This window comes from Heterodontus francisci, chromosome 30 (assembly GCF_036365525.1).
Source record: "Heterodontus francisci isolate sHetFra1 chromosome 30, sHetFra1.hap1, whole genome shotgun sequence".
Classification (NCBI taxonomy): Eukaryota; Metazoa; Chordata; class Chondrichthyes; order Heterodontiformes; family Heterodontidae; genus Heterodontus; species Heterodontus francisci.
In genome coordinates, this window is record NC_090400.1 from 33279593 (window position 1) to 33304190 (window position 24598).

General features: G+C 40.9%; 1 protein-coding gene across 3 annotated transcripts in view; it reads left to right on the top strand.

Annotated features, from left to right (window-relative positions):
- ggnbp2 (gametogenetin binding protein 2) overlaps positions 1-24598 on the top strand; it is a 58490-nt gene that overhangs the window by 23017 nt on the left and 10875 nt on the right. For 2 of the 3 annotated variants that reach the window (XM_068010326.1, XM_068010324.1), the window contains exons 3-7: positions 2371-2624; positions 11963-12061; positions 19199-19312; positions 19486-19695; positions 20969-21143. In XM_068010326.1, the coding sequence (XP_067866427.1) occupies positions 2371-2624; positions 11963-12061; positions 19199-19312; positions 19486-19695; positions 20969-21143 (852 nt within the window). The remainder of the gene's footprint in view (positions 1-2370; positions 2625-11962; positions 12062-19198; positions 19313-19485; positions 19696-20968; positions 21144-24598) is intronic. The other variant, XM_068010325.1, reaches the window with a different exon arrangement.

Consider the following 24598-nt stretch of genomic DNA (forward strand, 5'->3'; position numbering starts at 1 on the left):
AATAATTATTGCACCCAGTCACGGTTTGTAGGCTGAATATGCTTTCTTTTGGTCAGTCTTGACATGAGAATCAGAGAAATAAACTGAGCCTGGTTGGCTTTATTAAGGCAAACTGCCTAGGCCTTGCACCTCTTGGATCTCACCTGCTGACCTTGAATGTGTAACTTTATTTTTTTGTTCTTCAAACCCACAGGAAGTGGTAGTCACTTGAATTCTGACCCCTCTCTGGTCAAGGAGTTGGTCAATATGGTTAACTTGCTACTGCTAATAAATTTCTATCAGACTGTCCATGATTTGAATGCAGGATTAAGCACCATCTTGTATGAATGTCCTACTGTAATAATGGATTGCCTTTTATCCTAGGTTGTTGACCGACAACTTTCAATGGCTATATCACCAACATGACGCTTCCCTCTTTGCCCCATTACCTCAAACTTCCTGATATAAGCATTGGAAGCAGGCTGTGTCTTTGTAAATAACTTGAGCCTTAGTTCATATCAAAAACCCGTTGGAGCTTTACAAATGAATTAGACTCGAGGGATTTTTTTTAATGATTACAAATTCCGTATTTAATGGATGAAAGGGATTAAGTACTTGCTAATATTGTCCCCTTGTTTAAGAAGGGTAGCAGGGATAATCCAGGTAATTATAGACCGGTGAGCCTGACGTCAGTGGTAGGGAAGCTGCTGGAAAATATACTGAGGGATAGGATCTATTCCCATCTGGAAGAAAATAGGCTTATCAGTGATGGGCAACATGGTTTTGTGCAGGGAAGGTCATGTCTTACCAACTTAATAGAATTCTTTGAGGAAGTGACAAAGTTGATTGATGAGGGAAGGGCTGTAGATGTCATATACATGGACTTCAGTAAGGCGTTTGATAAGGTTCCCCATGGTAGGCTGATGGAGAAAGTGAAGGCGCATGGGGTCCAAGGTGTACTAACTAGATGGATAAAGAACTGGCTGGGCAACAGGAGACAGAGTAGCAGTGGAAGGGAGTTTCTCAAAATGGAGACGTGTGACCAGTGGTGTTCCACAGGGATCCGTGCTGGGACCACTGTTTGTGATATACATAAATGATTTGGAGGAAAGTATAGGTGGACTGATTAGCAAGTTTGCAGACGACACTAAGATTGGTGGAGTAGCAGATAGTGAAGGGGACTGTCAGAGAATACAGCAGAATATAGATAGATTGGAGAGTTGGGCAGAGAAATGGCAGATGGAGTTCAATCAGGGCAAATGCGAGGTGATGCATTTTGGAAGATCCAATTCAAGAGTGAATTATACAGTAAATGGAAAAGTCCTGGGGAAAATTGATGTACAGAGAGATTTGGGTGTTCAGGTCCATTGTTCCCTGAAGGTGGCAACGCAGGTAAATAGAGTGGTCAAGAAGGCATACGGCATGCTTTCCTTCATCGGACGGGGTATTGAGTACAAGAGTTGGCAGGTCACGTTACAGTTGTATAGGACTTTGGTTTGGCCACATTTGGAATACTGCGTGCAGTTCTGGTCGCCACATTACCAAAAGGATGTGGATGCTTTGGAGAGGGTGCAGAGGAGGTTCACCAGGATGTTGCCTGGTATGGAGGGCGCTAGCTATGAAGAGAGGTTGAGTAGATTAGGATTATTTTCATTAGAAAGACGGAGGTTGTGGGGGGACCTGATTGAGGTGTACAAAATCATGAGAGGTATAGACAGGGTGGATAGCAAGAAGCTTTTTCCCCAGAGTGGGGATTCAGTTACTAGGGGTCACGAGTTCAAAGTGAAAGGGGAAAAGTTTAGGGGGGATATGTGTGGAAAGTTCTTTACGCAGAGGGTGGTGGGTGCATGGAACGCATTGCCAGTGGAGGTGGTAGATGCGGGCACGATAGCGTCTTTTAAGATGTATCTAGACAGATACATGAATGGGCAGGAAGTAAAGAGATACAGACCCTTAGAAAATAGGCGACAGGTTTAGATAGAGGATTTGGAGCGGCGTAGGCTTGGAGGGCCGAAGGGCCTGTTCCTGTGCTGTAACTTTCTTCTTTGTTCTACTTCTCCAACCCTCCATAGTTTGCTTACATGTGCATAAAGCTGGGTAATCTATTGTTTACCAGTTCCTACTTCATACATGTACCATTTTCAGTCATTCCAAATTGTAATTGCATTTTCCTCAGATTGCTAGTTCTTGGTTGTAGTTGAAGAGAGCTGAGACAAGGGTCTAGAATCTGTAGTGCATATTAAAATTTAAGTTTAGTAGCTGAAAATGCAAACATCTTAATTCAAAGGAAATGGCATTTTTAACAGGAGTTTGCCTTTATCAAGATTTCTTGCATTTGTGTTCTAGATATGTTTATATATCACAATTAAGATTTAAACTATTTTGTTTCAGCAACATGGCATGCTCAAACAGCAAGACCTTAACATTGCTATGATGGTAACATCCCGTGAAGTCTTCAGTGCACTTTCTCAGCTTGTTCCATGTGTTGGATGTCGACGCAGCGTAGAGCGTCTTTTCTCTCAGCTGGTAGAATCTGGCAATCCAGCCTTGGAACCACTTTCAGTGGGGCCCACAGGAGTTCTTTCGGTAACTCGTGCCTGCATGACGGATGCAAAAAAGCTGTACACGTTATTTTACGTGCATGGGTAGGTGAATTCCTTTTAAGTTGGATTTTTATTTCCATAAGTAGCCTGTTTTACTTATAAAATCATTGTAAAATATTTATAATGTGATTTCCTGCCGCTCTAAATTTTAAAAAAAAATACTTTGAGGGTAGTAATCTCTGGATTCTTGTCTGAGTCAGGTGCAAATTGGCATAGGAGCAGACAGATGAGAATTAGCATGTGGCTAAAGGGCTGGTGTGGGAAAGAGGGTTTCCTTTTTCATGGAATACTGGCACCAGTTCTGGGACAGGAAGGAGCTTTACTGATAAGACAGGCTCCACCTGAACTGGGGTGGGCCCATATTAAAGCAGAAAGAGTGAATATGGAGGTGACACAGGCTTTAAACTTGTTAGATGGGTGAGGGGATCTACAAGCTACATAAGCAGCCTAAATGTAAACAAAACTGGAAAGAGCTTAGAAAAGAATTAAGGGAGGGCATTGGCAAAGGAATAAGTAGTTATAGAACAGGAAAGGATGGTTAAACATAGTGAGGAAATCCTATTTAAAAGTGAGTTAATGTCTGTACAGCGATGTACACCGTATCCATACTAAAAAGGGAAGCTGGAGGCAATAGTGTTGGGAGGAACAACGTAGGGGTAGAAGTCATGGGTGGGAGTCGTCTATAGTCCCCCGAAGAGTTGCCTCACTGTAGGAAAAAGCATAAATCTGGAAATAATGGAGGTGTGTAAGAAGGGCGCTACAGTTGTCATGGGGGATTTTAATCTGCATATTGACTGGACAAATCAGATTGGCCGAGGTAACATGGAAGACCAATTTGTAGAGTGCATCAGGGATTGTTCAGAGCAATATGTTGCAGAACCTGCCCAGGAACAGACTATTTTAGATCTAGTAATGTGTATTGAGGTCGGATTAATAAGGGATATCGTAGTTAAGGATCCTGTAGGTGGTAGCGATCGCAACATGGTAGAATTTTAAATTTAGTTTGAGGGCGAGCAACTCTGGTCTCAAACCAGCGTCCTCAACTTAAACAAGGGCAAATACGGAGGTATGAAAAAAGAGTTGTCTAAAGCGGGCTGGGAAGGTCAGGGGATGAGTAGTGGCAGACATTTAAGCAGATATTGCATAACGCTCAGCAAAATTTTATCCCTGTCAAAAAGGACTCGAGAAGGATGAACTACCCGTGATTAACAAAGGCGGTCAAGGAGAGTATCCAATCAAAAACTAAGGCATACAAAGCGGCGAAAGCTAGTGGTATGCCAGAGGATTGGGAATTTTTTAGGAACCGGCATCGGATGACTAAAAAGCTAATAGAGGGAGAAAATTGATTGAAAGTAAATTGGCAAGAAATATAAAAACAAATAGCAAGAGCTTCTACGGGTATATAAAAAGGAGAGTAGCTAAAGTGAGCGTGGGACCCTTGGAGGATGCGACTGGAGAATTGATGATGGGGAACAGGGAAATAGCAGATAATTTAAACCAATATTTTGCATCGGTCTTCATGGTGGAGGACACTATAAACATTCCATAGATATCAGACATGCAAGGAGCGAATGGGAAGAAAGATCTTGTAACAGTCTCTATCGCAAGGGACAAAGTATTTGACAAACTAATGGGACTAAAGGCAGACAAGTCGCCAGGACCTGATGGCCTGCATCCAAGGGTTTTAAAGGAATTGGCTGCAGAGATAGTGGAGGCATTGGTCAAAATATTCCAGAACTCACTGGATTCTGGGAGGGTCCCAGCAGATTGGTAAACTGCTAATGTGACGCCCCTGTTCAAAAAGGGAGGGAGACAAAAAGCAGGAAACTATAGGCCAGTCAGCCTAACATTGGTTGTTGGGAAAATGCTAGAGTCCATTATTAAGGAAGAAATAGGACATTTAGAAAAGCTTAACTTAGTCAAACAGACTCAACATTGTTTTGTGAAAGGGAAATCATGTTTCACAAATTTGCTGGAGTTCTTTGAGGATATAACAAACAGAGTTGATAAAAGGGAACTGGTAGATATTGTGTATTTGGATTTCCAGAAGGCATTTCATAAGGTGTCACAAAAGATTATTGCACAAGATAGGAGTTCCCGGTATTGGGGATAATTTATTAGCATGGGTTGCGGATTGGTTAATTCACAGAAGACAGTCGGGATTAATGGGTCTTTTTCAGGTTAGAAAGACGTAACTTGTGGAGTGCCACAAGGATCAATCCTAGGGCCTCAATTATTTACTATCTATATTAATGACTTGGAGGGGGCAGAGTGTAATATATCCAAATTTGATGACAATACAAAAAATAGGTGAGAGGGCATGTGATGAGGACATGAGTAATCTGCAAGGGGATATAGATAGGTTGAGTGGGCAAAAACTTGGCAGATGGAGTTTAATGTAGGAAAGTGTGAGGTAATGCACTTTGGGAGGAAGAATCAAAAGGCAGTCTATTATTTAAATGAAGAGAGACTTCAAAAAATGCAGTTCAGAGGGATCTGGGTGTTAGAACATAGAACATAATAGCGCAGTACAGGCCCTTCGGCCCTCGATGTTGCGCCGACCTGTGAAACCATCTGACCTACACTATTCCATTTTCATCCATATGTCTATCCAATGACCACTTAAATGCCCTTAAAGTTGGCGAGTCCACTACTGTTGCAGGCAGGGTGTTCCATGCCCCTACTACTCTGAGTAAAGAAACTACCTCTAACATCTGTCCTATATCTATCACCCCTCAACTTAAAGCTATGTCCCCTCGTGTTTGTCATCAACATCCGGGGAAATAGACTCTCACTATCCACCCTATCTAACCCTCTGATTATCTTATATGTCTCTATTAAGTCACCTCTCCTCCTCCTCCTCTCTAACAAAAACAACCTCAAGTCCCTCAGCCTTTCCTCATAAGACCTCCCTCCATACCAGGCAACATCCTAGTAAATCTCCTCTGCACCCTTTCCAAAACTTCCACATCCTTCCTATAATGTGGTGACCAGAACTGCACGCAATACTCCAGGTGCGGCCGCACCAGAGTTTTGTACAGCTGCAGCATGACCTCGTGGCTCTGAAACTCGATCCCCCAACTAATAAAAGCTAACACACCATATGCCTTCTTAACAGCCCTATTAACCTGGGTAGCAACTTTCAGGGATTTATGTACCTGGACACCAAGATCTCTCTGCTCATCTACACGACCAAGAATCTTCCCATTAGCCCAGTACTCTGCATTCCTGTTACTCCTTCCAAAGTGAATCACCTCACACTTTTCCGCATTAAACTCCGTTTGCCATCTCTCAGCCCAGCTCTGCAGCCTATCTATGTCCCTCTGTAACCTACAACATCCTTCGGCACTATCCACAACTCCACCGACCTTCGTGTCATCCGCAAATTTACTAACCCACCCTTCTACACCCTCATCCAGGTCATTTATAAAAATGACAAACAGCAGTGGCCCCAAAACAGATCCTTGCGGTACACCACTAGTAACTAAACTCCAGGATGAACATTTGCCATCAACCACCACCCTCTGTCTTCTTTCAGCTAGCCAATTTCTGATCCAAAGCTCTAAATCACCTTCAACCCCATACTTCCGTATTTTCTGCAATAGCCTACCGTGGGGAACCTTATCAAACGCCTTACTGAAATCCATATACACCACATCCACTGCTTTACCCTCATCCACCTGTTTGGTCACCTTCTCGAAAAACTCAATAAGGTTTGTGAGGCACGACCTACCCTTCACAAAACCGTGCTGAATATCGCTAATGAACTTATTCTTTTCAAGATGATTATAAATCCTGTCTCTTATAACCTTTTCCAACATTTTACCCACAACTGAAGTAAGGCTCACAGGTCTATAATTACCAGGGCTGTCTCTACTCCCCTTCTTGAACAAGGGGACAACATTTGCTATCCTCCAGTCTTCCGGCACTATTCCTGTCGACAATGACAACATAAAGATCAAGGACAAAGGCTCTGCAATCTCCTCCCTGGCTTCCCAGAGAATCCTAGGATAAATCCCATCTGGCCCAGGGGACTTATTTATTTTCACACTTTCCAAAATTGCTAACGCCTCCTCCTTGTGAACCTCAATCCCATCTAGCCTAGTAGTCTGTATCTCCGTATTCTCCTCGACAACATTTTCTTTCTCTACTGTAAATACTGACGAAAAATATTCATTTGACGCTTCCCCTATCTCCTCTGATTCCACACACATCTTCCCACTACTATCCTTGATTGGCCCTAATCTAACTCTAGTCATTCTTTTATTCCTGATGTACCTATAGAAAGCCTTAGGGTTTTCCTTGATCCTATCCGCCAATGACTTCTTGTGTCCTCTCCTCGCTCTTCTTGGCTCTCCCTTTAGATCTTTCCTGGCCAGCTTGTAACTCTCAAGCGCCCTAACTGAGCCTCCACGTCTCATCCTAACATAAGCCGCCGCCTTCCTCTTGACAAGCGCTTCAACTTCTTTAGTAAACACGGCTCCCTCGCTCGACAACTTCCTCCCTGCCTGACAGGTACATACTTATCAAGGACACGCAGTAGCTGCTCCTTGAATAAGCTCCACATTTCTATTGTGCCCATCCCCTGCAGTTTCCTTCCCCATCCTACGCATCCTAAATCTTGCCTAATCGCATCATAATTTCCTTTCCCCCAGCTATAATTCTTGCCCTGCGGTGTATACCTGTCCCTGCCCATCGCTAAGGTAAACCTAACCGAATTGTGATCACCATCACCAAAGTGCTCACCTACATCTAAATCTAACACCTGGCCGGGTTCATTACCCAGTACCAAATCCAATGTGGCATCGCCCCTGGTTGGCCTGTCTACATACTGTGTCAGAAAACCCTCCTGCACACACTGGACAAAAACTGACCCATCTAAAGTACTCGAACTATAGTATTTCCAGTCAATATTTGGAAAGTTAAAGTCCCCCATAACAGCTACCCTGTTACACTCGCTCCTGTCGAGAATCATCTTCGCTATCCTTTCCTCTACAGCTCTGGAACTATTCGGAGGTCTATAGAAAACTCCCAACAGGGTGACCTCTCCTCTCCTGTTTTTAACCTCGGCCCATACTACCTCAGTAGAGGAGTCCTCAAACGTCCTTTCTGCCGCTGTACTACCCTCCCTGATTAACAAAGCCATACCCCCCCCCTTTTACCACCATCTCTGTTCTTACTGAAACATCTAAATCCCGGAACCTGCAACATCCATTCCTGCCCCTGCTCTACCCATGTCTCCGAAATGGCCACAACATTGAGATCCCAGGTACCAACCCATGCTGCAAGCTCACCCACCTTATTCCGGATGCTCCTGGCGTTGAAGTAGACACATTTGAAACCAAGTTCTTGCTTGCCAGTGCCCTCTTGTGTCCTTGTAACCTTATCCCTGACCTCACTACTCTCAACATCCTGTACACTGGAACTACAATTTATAACCTATTCCCCTGCTGAATTAGTTTAAACCCCCCCGAAGAGCACTAGCAAATCTCTTTTCCCCCCCCCCCAAGGATATTGCTACCCCTCTGGTTCAGGTGAAGACCATCCTGTTTGTAGAGGTCCCACCTACCCCAGAAAGAGCCCCAATTAACCAGGAAACCAAAACCCTCCCTCCTACACAATCCCTGCAGCCACGTGTTCAACTCCTCTCTCTCTCTATTCCTCGCTTCGCTAGCACGTGGCACGGGCAACAACCCAGAGATAACAACTCTGTTTGTTCTCGCTCTAAGCTTCCACCCTAGCTCCCTGAATTTCTGCCTTAAATCCCCATCTCTCTTCCTACCTATGTCGTTGGTGCCTATGTGGACCACGACTTGGGGCTGCTCCCCCTCCCCCTTAAGGATCCCAAAAACATGATCCGAGACATCACGAACCCTGGCACCTGGGAGGCAACACACCAACCGTGAGTCTCTCTCGTTCCCACAGAACTTCCTGTCTGTTCCCCTAACTATGGAGTCCCCAATGACTACTGCTCTGCTCCTCTTCCCCTTTCCCTTCTGAGCAACAGGGACAGACTGTGCCAGAGACCTGTACCCCATTGCTTACCCCTAGTAAGTCGTCCCCCCGCAACAGTATCCAAAACGGTATACCTGTTGTTGAGGGAAACGGCCACAGGGGATCCCTGCACTGCCTGCTGGTTCCCTCTCCTTCCCCTGACGGTAACCCATCTACCTACTTTTACCTGAGGTGTGACTACCTCCCTATAACTCCTCTCAATAACCCCCTCCGCCTCCCGAATGATCCGAAGTTCATCCAGCTCCAGTTCCCAAACGCGGTTCTCGAGGAGCTAGAGTTGGGTGCACTTCCCGCAGATGCAGTCAGCAGGGACACTCTTGGCGACCCTTACCTCCCACATTCTGCAGGAGGAACATTCAACTACCTTAACCTCCATTCCCTCTATTCTAAATTCCCAACAAATCTACTGAAAAACCAAAAAAAAAGTCAAAACTTGTTAGCTTATCAATCCGACGGACAGAACTTTTTAAATAAAAAGCTTACCTTATCAACACACTAGAGTCCTTTTTTTTTTGGTTAGAGGAGGAGGATGGGTGGGAGACACTACCCGAGTAGTGTTTCGGGTAAAGCAACCGCCCAAATATGTAACCTCACTTACCCAGCAGTCCCCTGGTCCGCCGAAACAAAAGGTAATTAACTTTAACTTTAAACTGAAACTGACCTCTCAGTGCGAGCGAGCGAGCTAACAGCTATCAGCTCCCGAAAAAAGCCGCTGTACATGTTGTGCATGAAACGCACGAAGTTAGCATGCAGGTGCAGCAAATAATTAAGGCAAATGGAATTTTGGCCTTTATTGCTAGGGGGTTGGAGTTTTAAAATAGGGAAGTCTTGTTACAACTGTAGAGGGTGTTGATTAGGCCGCACCTGGAGTACGGCGTACAGTTTTGGTCCCCGTATTTGAGAGGATATACTGGCATTGGAGGCAGTTCAAAAGGGATTCACTAGGCTGATTCCTGGGATGAAGGGGTTGACTTATCAAGAACGGCTAAACAGGTTAGGCCTTTATTCATTAGAGTTTAGAAGAATGAGGGGTGATCTTATTGAAATGTACAAGATTCTGAGGGGGCTTGACAGGGTAGATGTTGAGAAGATGTTTCCGCTAGTGGAGGAAATCTCTAACTAGGGAACATAATTATAGAATAAGAAGAAACTCATTTAAAACTGAGATGTGAAGGAATTTCTTACGGTAGTGAATGTCTGGAATTCTCTACCCCAGAGAGTTGTGGATGCTAGATCACAAAGTATTTAAAGAGGTAGATAGGTGTTTGAAATATCAGTTGAGGGCCATGAGGAGCTGGCATGAAAGAGGAGTTGAGGTCTGGGGCAAATCAGCCATGATCTTATTGAATGGCGGGGCAGGTTTGAGGGGCTGAATGGCCTACTCATTATGTATGTAGTGATTACTGAGATGTGGCTACAGAAAAATCAGGACTGGTATTTAAACATTGCAGAGTATAATGTATTTAGAAAAGATGTGGGTGGGGGAGAAGGGGAAGTGGAGTAGCTGTACTTATTGGGGATAACAATGGCAGTGGAAGAAAGGGACATTCTTATCAGCAAGATAAAAATAGAATTCATATGGATAGAGATAAAATCAATAAAGGATCAATGACACTAATAAGATGTAGTCTATAGTTCTGACTAATAGTGGAAGGGAGGTGGAGGAAGAAATATGTAGACAAATTAGGGAATTGTTAAAAGGAATCATGGGGATTTCAACTACCCTGATATTACTTGGACAGAAGAGGTAGGTAAAGGAATAAGGGAATGGAGTAGGTATACAGGATTCCTTTCTAACACAATATGTAAAAAGCTGAACCAGAGAAGCTTCACTATTGGATCTAGTAATGGGGAATGGACCAGAGCAGATAACAGAAATAAAAGTAAAGGAACATCTAGGCACTAGTGATCATAATATACACTTTATGATAGAGAAGGGCGTATGACAAAAATCAGGTTAATGGATTGGAGAAAAGCTGATTTTGAGGGGCTGCGATTACAACTTGGGAAAATAAAATGGGCAACAATATTGGCTAACGATGTAGAACAACAATTGGAAACAGTTAAAACTGTTCAAAAGAATGCCGGAAAAATGTATTCCACTAAAAGGAAAGTCTAAACCTTAGTGAGACTGCACGGGTGAATAAAGACGTAAGGGAACAATCGAGGGTTCATAAAGAAGCATACATTAAGTACATAGGCAGCAGAAGAGTGCATGGTGAAAGTATGAAGAGATTAGGAGAGAAGTGAAAAAAAAATTAGCACGGCAAAGGGGTACTATTAAATTTAAATATCAAGGAACATAAAACAAAACAGTACTGTTTTACAGGCACATCAAGAAAAGTAAGTCTGGTGTGGGAACAGGATCATTAAGGGATAGTAGTCGGGCATCTGTCTGTCTTGAAAGACAGTGGACTGCGCCCAGGGTGTATGTCACTTTTCTAAGCTGAGCTCAGTTCCAAAATACTGTAGCATTGTGCTTAATTTCAACTAAAGTTCATTTAATAATACATGCATCTTTCTTGGAAATGAGTCCATGGGTTTTGTCTTGATCAAGCTTATTAGTGAACTTGAAGCTATGTGACTGTGCTTTTAAAATCACTGATGCTTTGTTGTCACCTTGTCTGCAGTGAAGCAGAGGTGGCTAGACCAGTCGGATCATTTGAAGTATAATCAGATCTTGAATATTTAAATTAGAATTTTAAAAAAATTTTTTGTTACAAATTTATTAGCTGAAATGAGCACCTTAACTGGATTCATTGAAATAGACTGACAAAGGTTCAGCTGAAAGTGACCATTTAAAGGTTGCTGACTATTGGTTGAATGTCCATTTTCAAAATGATTTAAGCTGTCCTTTTATTTGACTTGGCTAAATATATAACTCTTCAAATAAATGTACAATCATATTAGCCAGAGGCCTCCCTATGTTTTGAAGGCGTAGGACTTCTCTTTCCCTGACCTTTAGTAACCTGTTTATTTGCTTTGCAGTTGAAGGTTAGGGAGCTTTTCAAAAAAGGTTCCTTGCCTGCTTTTTCTCTTTTACTCCATATATTGAAGCCTGACCTTTGTCTTAGTGTTTATACATATAGTTGCATTTTAGCTAATGAAAGATTGCAGGAGGACAGGCATGCCAAGAAAAAGTAAGTTATTTTAGGCCCAGTTTTTTTGCCTATCCAATGAGTCCCAACCAAGGTAACCGCTGGAGAAATTTGAAACAGGATAGTGTATATAAGATAAGTAATCCAATATAGAGAAGTCCTGGACTACCTGTGTACAGCACCACAGAAGTTTCACTAGTATTGGAGAATGTTTCTGATTTGTCGATGAATATTCAGAACTTACTGTAAAGAACAATTTCTTCTTAGGTCCAAACTAAATGAGACAATCGATGCAATTCCTAAAAGTAAAAAGAACAAAAGATGTCAGTTACATTCGTTAGATACGCACAAGCCAAAACCTTTGGGGTAAGTAATACCAACAGTTCCTCTGTACTGGATTGCAATAGTTGGGAACTTTTAGAAACTGCACTTCTGTGCCAGCGTGCATCTTTTTGGATTATAAATTCAATATGACCTGGCCCTAGAGGCCAGATTTTAATGGCTCCCAAATGCAGTTATTAAATGAGGAAAATTTGATCTTTGGTTAGAAATTATTGGTGTTTGCTACTTTTTAGTTGAAGGTTGCTAAGTTGTTTTGGTAATCATGGGACATTTCACATGCAATATTTTGAAAGTTGTGAAATATGCTTTGCTTCATTTGCTAATGTCTAATCTGTTTTCATGAAATTTTCAAGACTTCACTATAAAGTAATTCCTTTTACACAATGGCACATGGATCAAAAGAATATTTGCTGCCTATGTGCTGATGCAAACTTTGGAAAAAAAATCCACTTTTTTAAAATCTCATCCATTTAGTTTGAGGCCTGAATTGAACACTAGTGGCACATCTTACTGCATATTCTTGTAGGGCTGTTAAATTTAACATGGTTTTGCATTATAAATGTTTTAAGTAGTTACCTGTGTGCTTGGTATAGTTTAACCTTATGCTCAAGTTATTTTTAAAACCTGATTCTCAGTATGGCAATGAAATCTCTGCAATACTTTAAATCCTGCAGCAGTACAGTATGAATCTTGTCAAAAGTAAGTGTGCTATACTTGATTGGATTTACTTAGATATGCAGATAAAAGGTGAATCAATTACTGAATCCGTTACGTATGCTGATGGGAACAGTCTAGAAATTCACTGCTTCACAATTTTCACTGCTCTTGAAATTAGTTCTTTAACCTTATGGGGAAAATTCATCCACTGTCTTCTACCCACCTAGAATATTACTGGCACATTTGAATTGCCCTACGTTGTTCCTTCCGATGTCTGTCATAGGGTTGAGGAAACAGACTTGCTATAATAACTGCATGCCTGTATATGCAGAGTTTGATATTTGCCATGACTGGGTAAAGAGAGGCAAGCAGCTGTAGCTGAATAGCTGAAACTAGTAGAACCATTGTTCAGTAGGCTATATTGTGGTCAGAATGATGGCAATGTACTCTTGGTGGCATGGGACTACTAAAGGGTTCGTTGTCCCTTTATCTATTGATGGCCCAAACTGGCGCTCACTTGGCCCACTATTGACTGGTGGATTTGGGGTGAGGAAACAGAAAGGGGGTAAGATAATCTCTTGAGGCTGAGTTAGCTCGTTGATCTGCATGCTGACAGGATTGAATCTGGGTCCACCACCGCCTGTGGCAGACTTCGTAATCTAATATCTGAGGCAGATGATTGCAGTACTTGTGGGGCACTGCTTTGCTTGTGGATGGATCTGGAAGGCTAATTCTACAACTGAAAGCTGGGATGCTTTCCACTTGGTTCCACATAAACTTTGAAGTTGTTTTCCTAATACACTGGTTCTCAAACGGAGAGGAAATTTCTGCCAATAATTGACATGTTCCAGGAGTTTCTCTTCATAACTTCTCAATGCTAGCTACCTAAAGTAAAGAGTGGGAAGAATACTGTGGAATTTAGTTTATTCAGACTTGCAAATATAGTCTATTCAATCGGCATACAGAAAGGTTTAGAAGTTTTGAGATGGACAGAAGCCTGACCTTTGGAATCCCAGTTTGAAAACCGTGGCTGAACAGGGTTGTCTTGATTGGACAAGCTGTGTGATGTTTAATGATTCTTTGTGCTGTTGAGCTGGATGGTCTCAGGTGGTTGAATATTCACAGTCGCAGTGCAAATTAGAGGGTGTCTAAGACCAAACCGTCACCAACATTGGTTGGAGTTCTCTAGATTTGGTTAAGTGTATGCCTTCTAGGAGGAGAGAAGGAAGCATGTGAATCATTTGAAGGTCAGTCAGCCTGTTAGTCTGTACTGCTAGTTTTATGAAGATATAAACTTGTTTCTATTCCACTGGCCTTTTCCATTTTTTTCAAATATTGATGCAGTTCCTTTTTAAAAGCTACTGTGGATTTGGCTCCCAAGGTGCTCTTTTTGGTAAGGCATGCTATCTCCTAACAACACTCCTTTTTTGTTCCACCCAATAGTTTTTCCCAATTTACGACATTACCAAGCATTTTTCAGAGATTCCTTCTTGACCTTTGACAATGAAAAGAGCCCCAGTCTCACCTCCCCTCAATGAAAGCACCTCATCCTTGATATATTAAGTCAATTCTGTACCCGCTCAATTGATTTTATCAGCTTGACCTTCCACACTTAGATTTGTATATCTGAGCCCTGAAGTTTGTCTGCACCTCTCCCCCAGTGTATGTCTGTCTTATCCTCCCAAAATGTATCACTGGGCATTTCTCCATGTATATTATGTGGGCTAAGAGTATCTTCCTGCTCAGTAGTCCATAGCAGATCCACACATGTAACTACCTAATCTCAAAAGTGTATAATTAGTGTTAGTAACAGCACCACCAAGTGGTAAAGTTTGATCGTTGAGCTAATATACTTTATTGTGCTGAGCAGATTGAACTACAAACTACAGAAAAGTAAATTGTATGCAAATTCTAGCTTTTTGATTTTGTTATGTAACTACCTATTGAGTAGCATAAATTGGCATTTGAGTGAGTTTTGATTGCATTTATTAAGGACCTTTTTCAAACCTCAATTTACTACTTCTGTACGTGCATCAAAAAACCTGAAGTTGACTTTTATTTAACAAATCAGTTCGTACTTGAGGCCTACACTGCCTGCAGTGAGAGGGTGCCTGACTGGCCTGTCTTCAAGTCATGTGCTGATGCAGCTTCAGCTGGTTACATGTGCCCAGAGATTTAGTTGTTTTTCCTTGGTATGCCTCTTAGAAATGCATACTCAAGATCGGCAACTTAAGAGTAGGGAGTGAAGCTGCATTCCAACATCTGTGATGTCATGGTTTTGATAGGCTGGTGTTCCAAAGCAAAATGACATTTAACATCTTGTGTTAAGTTATTTGAAGTCTGAAATTTATGTTTCAGAATGCAGTAAAAGCTGTAGGATTTGGTATCTTGCTTTAATACACTTGATGTACATCTTTATAGGTGAAGGGTAGAAAGATGTATGCATAAATGATCCTGAGCATGTTAACTCTTCTGCAAATTACAGTGAAGGGAACAGTGGCAGTGGAAACGCAGAGAGAGCACTAGGGTCAGATAAGAAAAGTAATGGAGACAGCAAGAAGGAAGTCAGATGTAGCATCCTTTTTCACTTTGGACCTTTTCAGCCACCACACAGGTAACAGGGAGATAAACATAGAGGTAGTTTATTTGAGGTGCATAGTACTCTTATGAGCATTAACATGTCATGTCAATACTTGGTTTTTAACCAAATTTATAAAAGCCATGCCATCAAACACAGTTCCTTCTACAAAGTACATTGTTGATAACTGCTATTGCTGAATGTTGATTTGCTATCTTGGTGGCTTGATGCTTGTTAATTAACTTTAAAAAATGGCTTTATTTTCAAAATTAACATGCACAGACTTGCTTTTAGAAATTGGCCAGTGGCAAACATGAAATTATTGGTTTGAGATAGCTAGTGGACAAAATAGCATGACGTAACTCTGCCTGTTCAATTTGTAACTTGTTATATCTTGCAGCAGGAGGACGGATTTGGGGGGGGTGTGTAAAGAAATGTCATTATACCTGAAGTATGGTTAAATCATTTGAACAAAAAGGTAAACTGTAAAGCTTCTCTGACTACGTACCAATTTACAATACACTAAAATAGTGCATTTGAAAGGCGAGGGGGGAGGAGAAACCATATGTACCCATTAATTCTATTTGTATTCCTGAAACTGGAATTTGCATCCCCTGCCCAAGTGGCTAATCTTTATGATAAATGCTGGCAGGCTATTTAAGCAACGAGTCATCACAGTTTAACTTGGCATTCTTTGTCCACGCTGGATAGCAGGACTACCAGGAAACTAGTTGGATGGAAACCTTGGTTGACTTGTTTCTTTTTCTCCCACCTCTCCCCATATATAAAAAATATATACTTTTGAAAACCTTTAGTAGTAAGTTTTAATGTCATTTGGAGATCAGATAACTTGGCACAAATGAGGCGTCAAAGCTGTGGCTCAGGTACAGACAGTGCATTTAGAAAGGACTTGCATGTTTATAGTATCATTCACAAATGGCTTTAAATTGAATTAAATATTTTTGAAGTGTAGTCACAGTTGTAGGAAGCTTAACTATTTTTGTAGTTGTAATTTACTTGCAAGCTCCATTCAGGCTGCTTATGAAAGCTTATAAGATGATTGGACTTTGGTCACCAGACTTCAAGACTGTTGGGGAATATCTAGTTCGAGCACCCTGAACTTGGCACTATGTCTACACGGTGCTTACCCAAGAGGAAAATTCACTCTCATCAAATGTTAGGTCGGTGTAGCTGCTGTAGAGTTCCAGTAAACAACGTATTTCTCTCATCCCTGCCGAAACATTGGGATAATGGCTATGTAGGTTGCAAAGTTGTGGTGCCAGCAGTTTGCAAAACAAGTGATAAAACCAATCCCTGGCATGGGTTTCTTTTTTATTTGGTGCTGGTTTCGGAAGTCATCTAAATTCATCAAATGATAGGAGCAAATGGAAGTTGTTTCTGTCCAATGTTGAACTGTGACCTAGTTATGCTCCACTATAACCTGTTGAACAGTCTTCCATTATGTTTGCAGTATTGAATTTTGTAACCTCATCTCGATGTAGAAACCAGTTTCAATCTTGGCCTTCTTCCAACTGAGGTCTTCTGGAAAGATTATTAGTGGCAAATGACTAGGTGAAAAAAAAAACTAGGGTAAATGTCCGCAATCTATAGATCGTATAAGTAATTAGACTATAGTGCACTCTGGGTTAGGAAGGTAACAAATGTCTTGTGAACTTGCAGGAAATCTGGCCAACAAAATTACTTTGAATGCTATTTTTTTTTCTTAATCTCCTAAATGTGAAACATGCATTTCAGTCTTCGTTTTAGCTATTTTATCTGCATACTTTAAAAAAAAAAATCCATGCTTCAAAAGCAATATATCAATATGAACTAGACCTTGCTCGGTGGAACTGCTTCAGTATGGATTTTATTATATTAAAGCCAAGAGTGGAAATAATATTGAGGATTGAGGCCTGAATTGCCTAGTTACAAGGATAGAAGAAATTAATCCTTTTTTAAAACTGGAATTGCAGGAAAAGTTTGATAAGATCTATAACACTTTGAAATATATAACCTTTGATTCCATCTAGTACAAAAAAAATTTGAGTTCTGACTTGTTACACAAAGCATAACGCATAGGCTGGAGTTCTGACAATGCCATATGAGCAATTGTGGGTATTTTCTCCTAGAATTGAAAAGTAGATGTGACCGATCATTAGTAATGGGATTAATTTTGTTGTAAGGAATCATATTGCATGTAGATTGCAACTTTGGGGATGTGTTCAGGCAATTTACTGATTTTTCTCTCAAGGCAACAATATGAAATGCTGAACTTGCCTTTCTAATATACTACAGCTTTGACTTGACATCTTGGGCAAACTGTTGTGATGTAGTGTTCAAAGGTGGCCTCAGCTGCAGGTTCTCTATCACTTTTCTCATGCTACTTTGACATTTTATTTTGTACACGGTGGTTCACCTGAGGGAAATACGACTAGATTATGATTGCAGCTGCTCCTTGACCTTTTTGATTTTCTTTAACCCAACCACAATTTAACACTTCTACAGGAACAGCATTCTATAATTTCACTTTGTGCCTTTGTTGTTGAATTTGCTTAATTGGAATTGATCTTTTCAACATTTTAAATGTCAAGTACAATTGGGGCAGTAATCCACCCTTGTATGATGTATTCAGATATATACTAAAATTATCGAGGCTGTGCACAGTCTGCAGTTAAAGTAACTGATTTGAGCAAAGGCTGTTTAGTCCATTGAAGCTCATTGCTTCAGTATATTAGCACTCGTGGCATTAAATTGTGTTTTGGATGACCTCAATTTTGGTCGCTTATTCCGACCATTTATTCAGTAAGGTTTATCTGATCTTTTCAGAGTTTGACTTTGCTCAGTTCCTGTTTTTGTGGGATATATTTGAAGTTATAATATGGATTTACCTTACTTACAACCTTTCAATGACCCAAGGCTGAAAAGGTTTTGGGGTTAAGTCCCACTCCAGAGATTGAGCACATAATCCAGGATCTCGCAACACCAGTAAGACAAATGAAACAAGATACTATCGATGCTGGATATCTGAAACATCCAGCAAGTTGGACGTGATATCTGTGAAGAGAAGTAAAGTTAACATTTCAGGCAATTGATGGTCATAAGAGCCAGGTTCTCCATAGTATGCCTGATGTGCTGAGTGTTTACAGCATTTTTCTAGTTTTTGTTTAAAACATTATCTGGTCATTTAACTCATTACTGCTTGTGGGGCCTTGCCAAATGAATATTCTAAATTAATTGCGAAATGCTTTGGGACGTCATGAAAACGTGAAAAACGTTGTATAAATGGGAGTTTGTTGCTTGTTTTTTATTCCTTCTCTTCCCACCCCCTCCCCTAACCTGTCGTCTTTTTTAGACTTTTAAGTTTGACTTGAATCCTTCTTGGAGCTCATCCTATTTATATATTTTTTTAATACGCATCCAAATGTAAGCGTTTAATGACAAGTTAGTAATGCTGAGCAGTGCTTTCTAAAACTTGGCAAAACTACTGTAATTTCATGTTCTAATTTGTGTTTAGCTTTTTTTATTGCTTCACTACCATGGGGATTGGGTGGTGATCTCACTCCCAGGATCTTTTAAATTTTCCTTGTGGTTGGAAAAATTGAGCTACCAAATGATTTAATAGCAAATTTAATTGTTCAGCTCCATGCATTATCACATGAATCAAGTGTTTCTATACATTTTTCCCCTTTTTATGGTTATTCAGTATTGGATGGATGCAAATACAAACAGCGCTATTGCATATGGAGATCAATACTTTTAGTTCTGAGATCATAAATTAACTCATTTTGGAAAACATCAATCCAGATAGTTGGCAAGTTTGAACAGTTTTCTAGCATTAATGCTGTTTCTAGATGTGTATTCTAATTGGTCCGGATACCTTTTGTAAATAATGGCAAAAATCAAAGTGCCTGTGTTTCTGTTAACAGGGGCTGCTGGATGGATGTGTGGGAGCTAATGTCCCAGGAATGTAGGGATGAAGTAGTATTAATTGACTCCAGTTGTCTTTTGGAAACACTAGAGACTTATCTGCGGAAACACAGGTTTGTAACATAGCACTGGGATGCTGTGTGTTATTTTGTGCAGAATTGACTATTCGAATGAATTGGATATAAATTAGTCAAAAGCTGTTGTGTTGCGGAAAAATCACAGCATTTATCTACTCAACGGTGATAAATGTTAAATTTATGTTTAACGCAGTTTCTTTTTATTCCAGGTTTTGCACGGATTGTAAAAATAAAGTGCTGCGAGCATACAACATTCTCATTGGGGAATTGGATTGCAGCAAAGAAAAAGGCTACTGTGCAGCTCTCTACGAGGGACTGCGTTGCTGTCCCCATGAACGACATATCCACGTTTGTTGTGAGACTGACTTCATTGCGCATCTATTGGGCCGTGCTGAGCCAGAGTTCGCAGGAGGGTATGAGTATGTAACTTGCTAGAGTGGGCTATCTAGCGCTTTTGGTTGCTTTTTTAATTGCTTCTATTTTAAGGCTATAGCAGTAATTGACTGAAGCTTTACAGCATTTGTTTGTAACTTGCAGCGAGATCTAGATCTGAACCAGGCCACTTAGACTGCTCTCTTGAGGGAGGAAACTCAACGTGTGTGTGCCACACCAGCAACACTAAGACATGGAAGCAGGTTGCCTGTTTGCATGATCAAAAAGGAAGTTGCGGATGGCATTTGGAGGGTGGCTTAAAGGCTCTTTGAGAGGATTCAATCTATCATGAGTGTCGGTACAGAGCTCTTCACAAATTGGTAATATGGCTTAGGTCATAACTGGGGTAAATCATCATGTTGCTAAAGTGTCTTGTTAGGGTGGAACAAAGGTAGTTATATTTTTCACCTGGGATATGAGATTCAGTAGCTAAAAGGGAAATATCCCAATTTGAACAAAAAATCCATGTTGCACCATGACTTTTTAAGGGCTATATCTGGATCTTCTGTGGTATTAAGCAGTTCAGAGTTGGATGGGGCTAAGAAAATGGGAAAATAGACGTCGCACTTGCAATGTAGCATGGCTGGCAGTGTTTTTTTTTTACAAAGTTGTTAGGCAATCATTTTTCGTTCCTTGATTCCAGAGTATAGTTGGTTACAGTAGATTCTAAGGTGTTTGTTTTAAATCCCCCTCTGCTTCCTTAGCAACTTCAGATGCCAATAATGCAGCATTATTAACACCTTGGCAACACCAAGTGTCAATGACTGAAACTACACCATGTATATATTTTTGCCATTGACCTAATTTGAAAATGCTGGCCCAAATGAGTGTGCATATTGAGCATCTGGCATTTATTTAATTTGGAAATGTCTGGGAAGCCGAAAGGGTCCCTTAATACCCAAAAGAAGTGTCGGGAAAAATCCAGGCCATAAAATCTGTTCATCAGATCCTTGGTATACTGCACCCTTTCATCTGAATCTTAAATTAGATCTAATCAGTTCTTCACCCTTGATGCAGTATAATGTATAGTCTGATAGTGAGGTTCTTGCACAGTGAGCATTTTGACTCTTTACTGGAGCAGGCTATATAGATCATTGTTTGTTTATACAAGAATCAAATTTCACAATGTGGCATTTACCATTTCTAAACACAACTGCTCTGTAAATCTCCATTCAGAAACTATGTTGAAGCTGTTGCGTTACCAGTGAGGTCTGAAGCAACTATCTTAAATAGTAACCTAACCAGTCTTATTGTTTTTAGGCGGAGGGAGAGGCATGCAAAAACTATTGACATTGCACAAGAAGAAGTCCTTACATGTCTTGGTATTCATCTGTATGAACGCTTGCACAGAATCTGGCAGAAGTTACGAGCTGAAGAACAGACATGGCAGATGCTCTTCTACCTTGGTATTGATGCACTGCGCAAAAGCTTTGAGGTAGACTTAAATTGCTAATGTAAAATGTGTTGTCTGTTTCTAAATGCCATTTGATGGTGCTGAATATTATAAAATTTAATAGTAATGCTTTCTTTTACATCAGCTTGTTTTTGTATTCCCTGCATTTTCTCTTGTATGGCAATGTAATGGCAGAGTCAGCAATTTTGGAAAAAAGCAAACCAATACCAGGCGCATCTTAGAGAGAAAATTAGAGAACCCGTACCCCATGTTATACAAGTTTTGTTGTGACTGAAGCAGTAACAATTGTCAGGTCTTTTTGTCTTACACAACCCCTTCCCCATTCCTCCATCCATGCTGAGGTAGATTGGGAAAATACATTAAAAGATATGACAGTACGTAGGCAATGGATAGTCTTTAAAGAATTATTCCATAGTTTACAGCAACTGTACTTCAAGGCACAAAAACCCCAAAAGTAAAGGCAGTCGCCCATGGCTAACGACGTTAAGGATTGTATAAGATTTGTAAAAAAGGCCTATAAAGTTGCCAGAAATAGTAGTAAACCTGAGGGTTGGAAGGATTTTAGAATACAGCAAAGGAGGACCAAGAAACTGATAAAGGGCAAATAGAATATGAATGTAAACAAGCAAAATATAAAAACAGACTGTAAAAGCCTCCATAGGTAGGTAAAAAGAAAACATTTGGCTAAGGCAAATGTGGGTCTATTGCAGACAGTCAGGAAAATTTATAATGAATAGAGAAATGGCAGAGAAGCTAAATGTTTGTTTCTTTTCACCAGAGGAAGATACAGGAAATCTCCCAGAATTAGAGATCCAAGGGTCTAGGGAGAATGAGGAATTGAAGGAAATTAGTATTAGTAAGAAGGTTGTATGGTGAAATTAATGGGGCTAAGTCCCTGGGAGCTGATCTTCTACATCCTAGAGTGTTGAAATAGGTAACTATGGAAATAGTGGATGCATTGGTGATCATTTCCAAAATTCTATAGATTCTGGATTGGTTCCTGCAGATTGGAAGGTAGCCAATGTCACCCCACTATTTAAGAAGTGAGGGAGAGAGGAAACGGGATTACAGACCTGTTAGCCTTCCATCAGTCGTTGGGAAAATGCTATAATCTGTTCTAAAGGATGTGATAAATTGACACTTGGATAATCTGATTGGGCATAGTCAGCATGGATTACTCTAACAATTGATAACGGCGAATCAGTGCACATAATATACCTTGGATTTTCAGAAGTCTTTTGATAAAGTCCCCCACAGGAAGTTGGTTAGCAAAATTTAAAGCACATGGGATAAGAGGAAATATACTGGCATGGATTAAGGATTGGTTAACGTGCAGAAAACATTAGAAATTAATGGCTCATTCTCGCATTGGCAGACTGTAACTAGTGGGGTACCACAAGGATCAGTGCTTGGGGCCCCAACTGTTCACACGATATATGAATGATTTTGGATGGAGGGACCAAATGTAGTATTTCCAAGTTCACGGATGACGCAAAACTAGGTGGGAATGTGTGTTGAGGAAAGTGCAAAGCAACTTTAAGGGGATTTGGACAGACTTGAATGGGCAAGAATGTGGCAGATGGAATATAATGTGGAAAAATGTGAGGTTATCCACTTTGGTAGGAGAAACAGGTGTGCAAAGTATTTCTTAAATGGTAAGAGAATAGAAAGTGTAGGTGTACAAAGGGACCTGGGTGTCCTTGTCAATAAGTCACTGAAAGCTAACATGCAAGTGCAGCAAGCAACTAAGACGACAAATGGTATGTTCGCCTTTATCGCAAGAGGATTTGAGTACAGGAGTAGTGAAGTCTTGCTTCAATTGTATAGAACCTTGGTTAGACTGCACCTGGGGTACTGTGCAGTTTTGGTCCTGTTATCTGTGGAAGGATATTATTGCCATAGAGGGAGTGCGACGATAGTTCATCAAACTTGTTTCCGGGCTGGTGGGACTGTCTGATGAAGAGATTCAGGAAACTAGACCTGTATTCTCTAGAGTTTCGAAGAATGAGAGGTGATTTCATTGAAGCCTACAAAAAGGGGTAGATGCAGATAGGATGTTTCCCCTGGTTGGGGAGTCTAGAACCAGGGGACACAATTTCAAAATAAAGGGGAAGCCACTTAGGACAGAGATGAGGAGAAATTTCTTTACTCAGAGGGTTGTGAATCTTTGGAATTCTCTACCCCAGAGGGCTGTGGAAGCTCAGTCATTGAGTACGTTTAAAGCAGAGATTGACAGATTTCTAAATACCAATGACATAAAAGGATATGGGGATAGTCTGGGGAAAAAGGCATTGAAGTGGATGATCAGCCATGATCGTATTCAATGGTAGAGCAGGCTGGATGGGCTGAATGGCCTGCTCTGCTCCTTTGTTCCTCTTGCTGATGTATTAGTTTGTGGAGAAGAAAGCACAGGAAAATTGATATCAAGGCATGCACATGAATAATGGTTACTCAGACAAGGCGGCTGAAAATTGCAAAATTTCCAATGCAATAATTTTATTTGGATTGCTTTCAAGCCCGGTAAATACTTGGTACTTAAAACTTTTATGATCCAAATATGTCAGTAACTCGTGCATTTACAGTTGTATAATCCACTCTTGTTTAATGCACAAGTACTTTCAGTTAGTTATTTCTGATAAACTGATTGTTTTTACATTTTCTGGTAAATTGAAGTGGGATTTCAATTGAATTTCTTTTCTCCTTCTCCTCTCCTACACTCATTGATTGCTGGGATATGGTTCCATGAGCATTGGTCTTTCTCGACCACTTTGTCTGAGTAACCATTATTCATGTGCCTGTCTTGATATCAAGTTGATTGCAGGATGGGCATTGCAACTGAATGTGATCCTTCCTCATTTGAGATTTACATGTGCACTTGAGCAGGGGTAGCTAGATAGTAATCAAAAACCTGGGAGTTTTGTTCTGTTGCTCAGCCGTTTTGTTAAAGTGAGTCACAAACAATGCAGAGTTTCAAAGTATAAAGTGGTGGAGATGGTGATCCCAGTTCTCTGTTAAAATCCCAGAAATTTATTTGAAGTATAAGCTCCTTCTGAAGTAACAGTGCAGCTAGTTTTGGGAAGTTATAGATATCCAATCTAGCACAGACTGGACAAATGGTAGTACTTTTTTGGGCCACCTACAATAGTAGTGTGGTTTTTTTTTTGTGATTCCTTCAGCTCTTGCCAAGTTGAAGTTTCATAACTTGGACTTACCCCCAAAGATACACAGCTGTGTTTTTCTTGGTTTTCAATCATCCTTGACATTCAGTGGCATTACCATTGCTGAATCCCCCACTATCAACATCCTAGGGGCTCCCATTGACCAGAAACTGAACTGGAGTAGCCATATAAATACCATGGCTACAAGAGCAGGTCAGAGGCTGGAAACCTGCAGCGAGTAACTCTCCCCTCCTGACCCCCCCCAAAGCCTGTCCTCCATCTACAAGGCACAAGTCAGGAGTGTGATGGAATACTCTC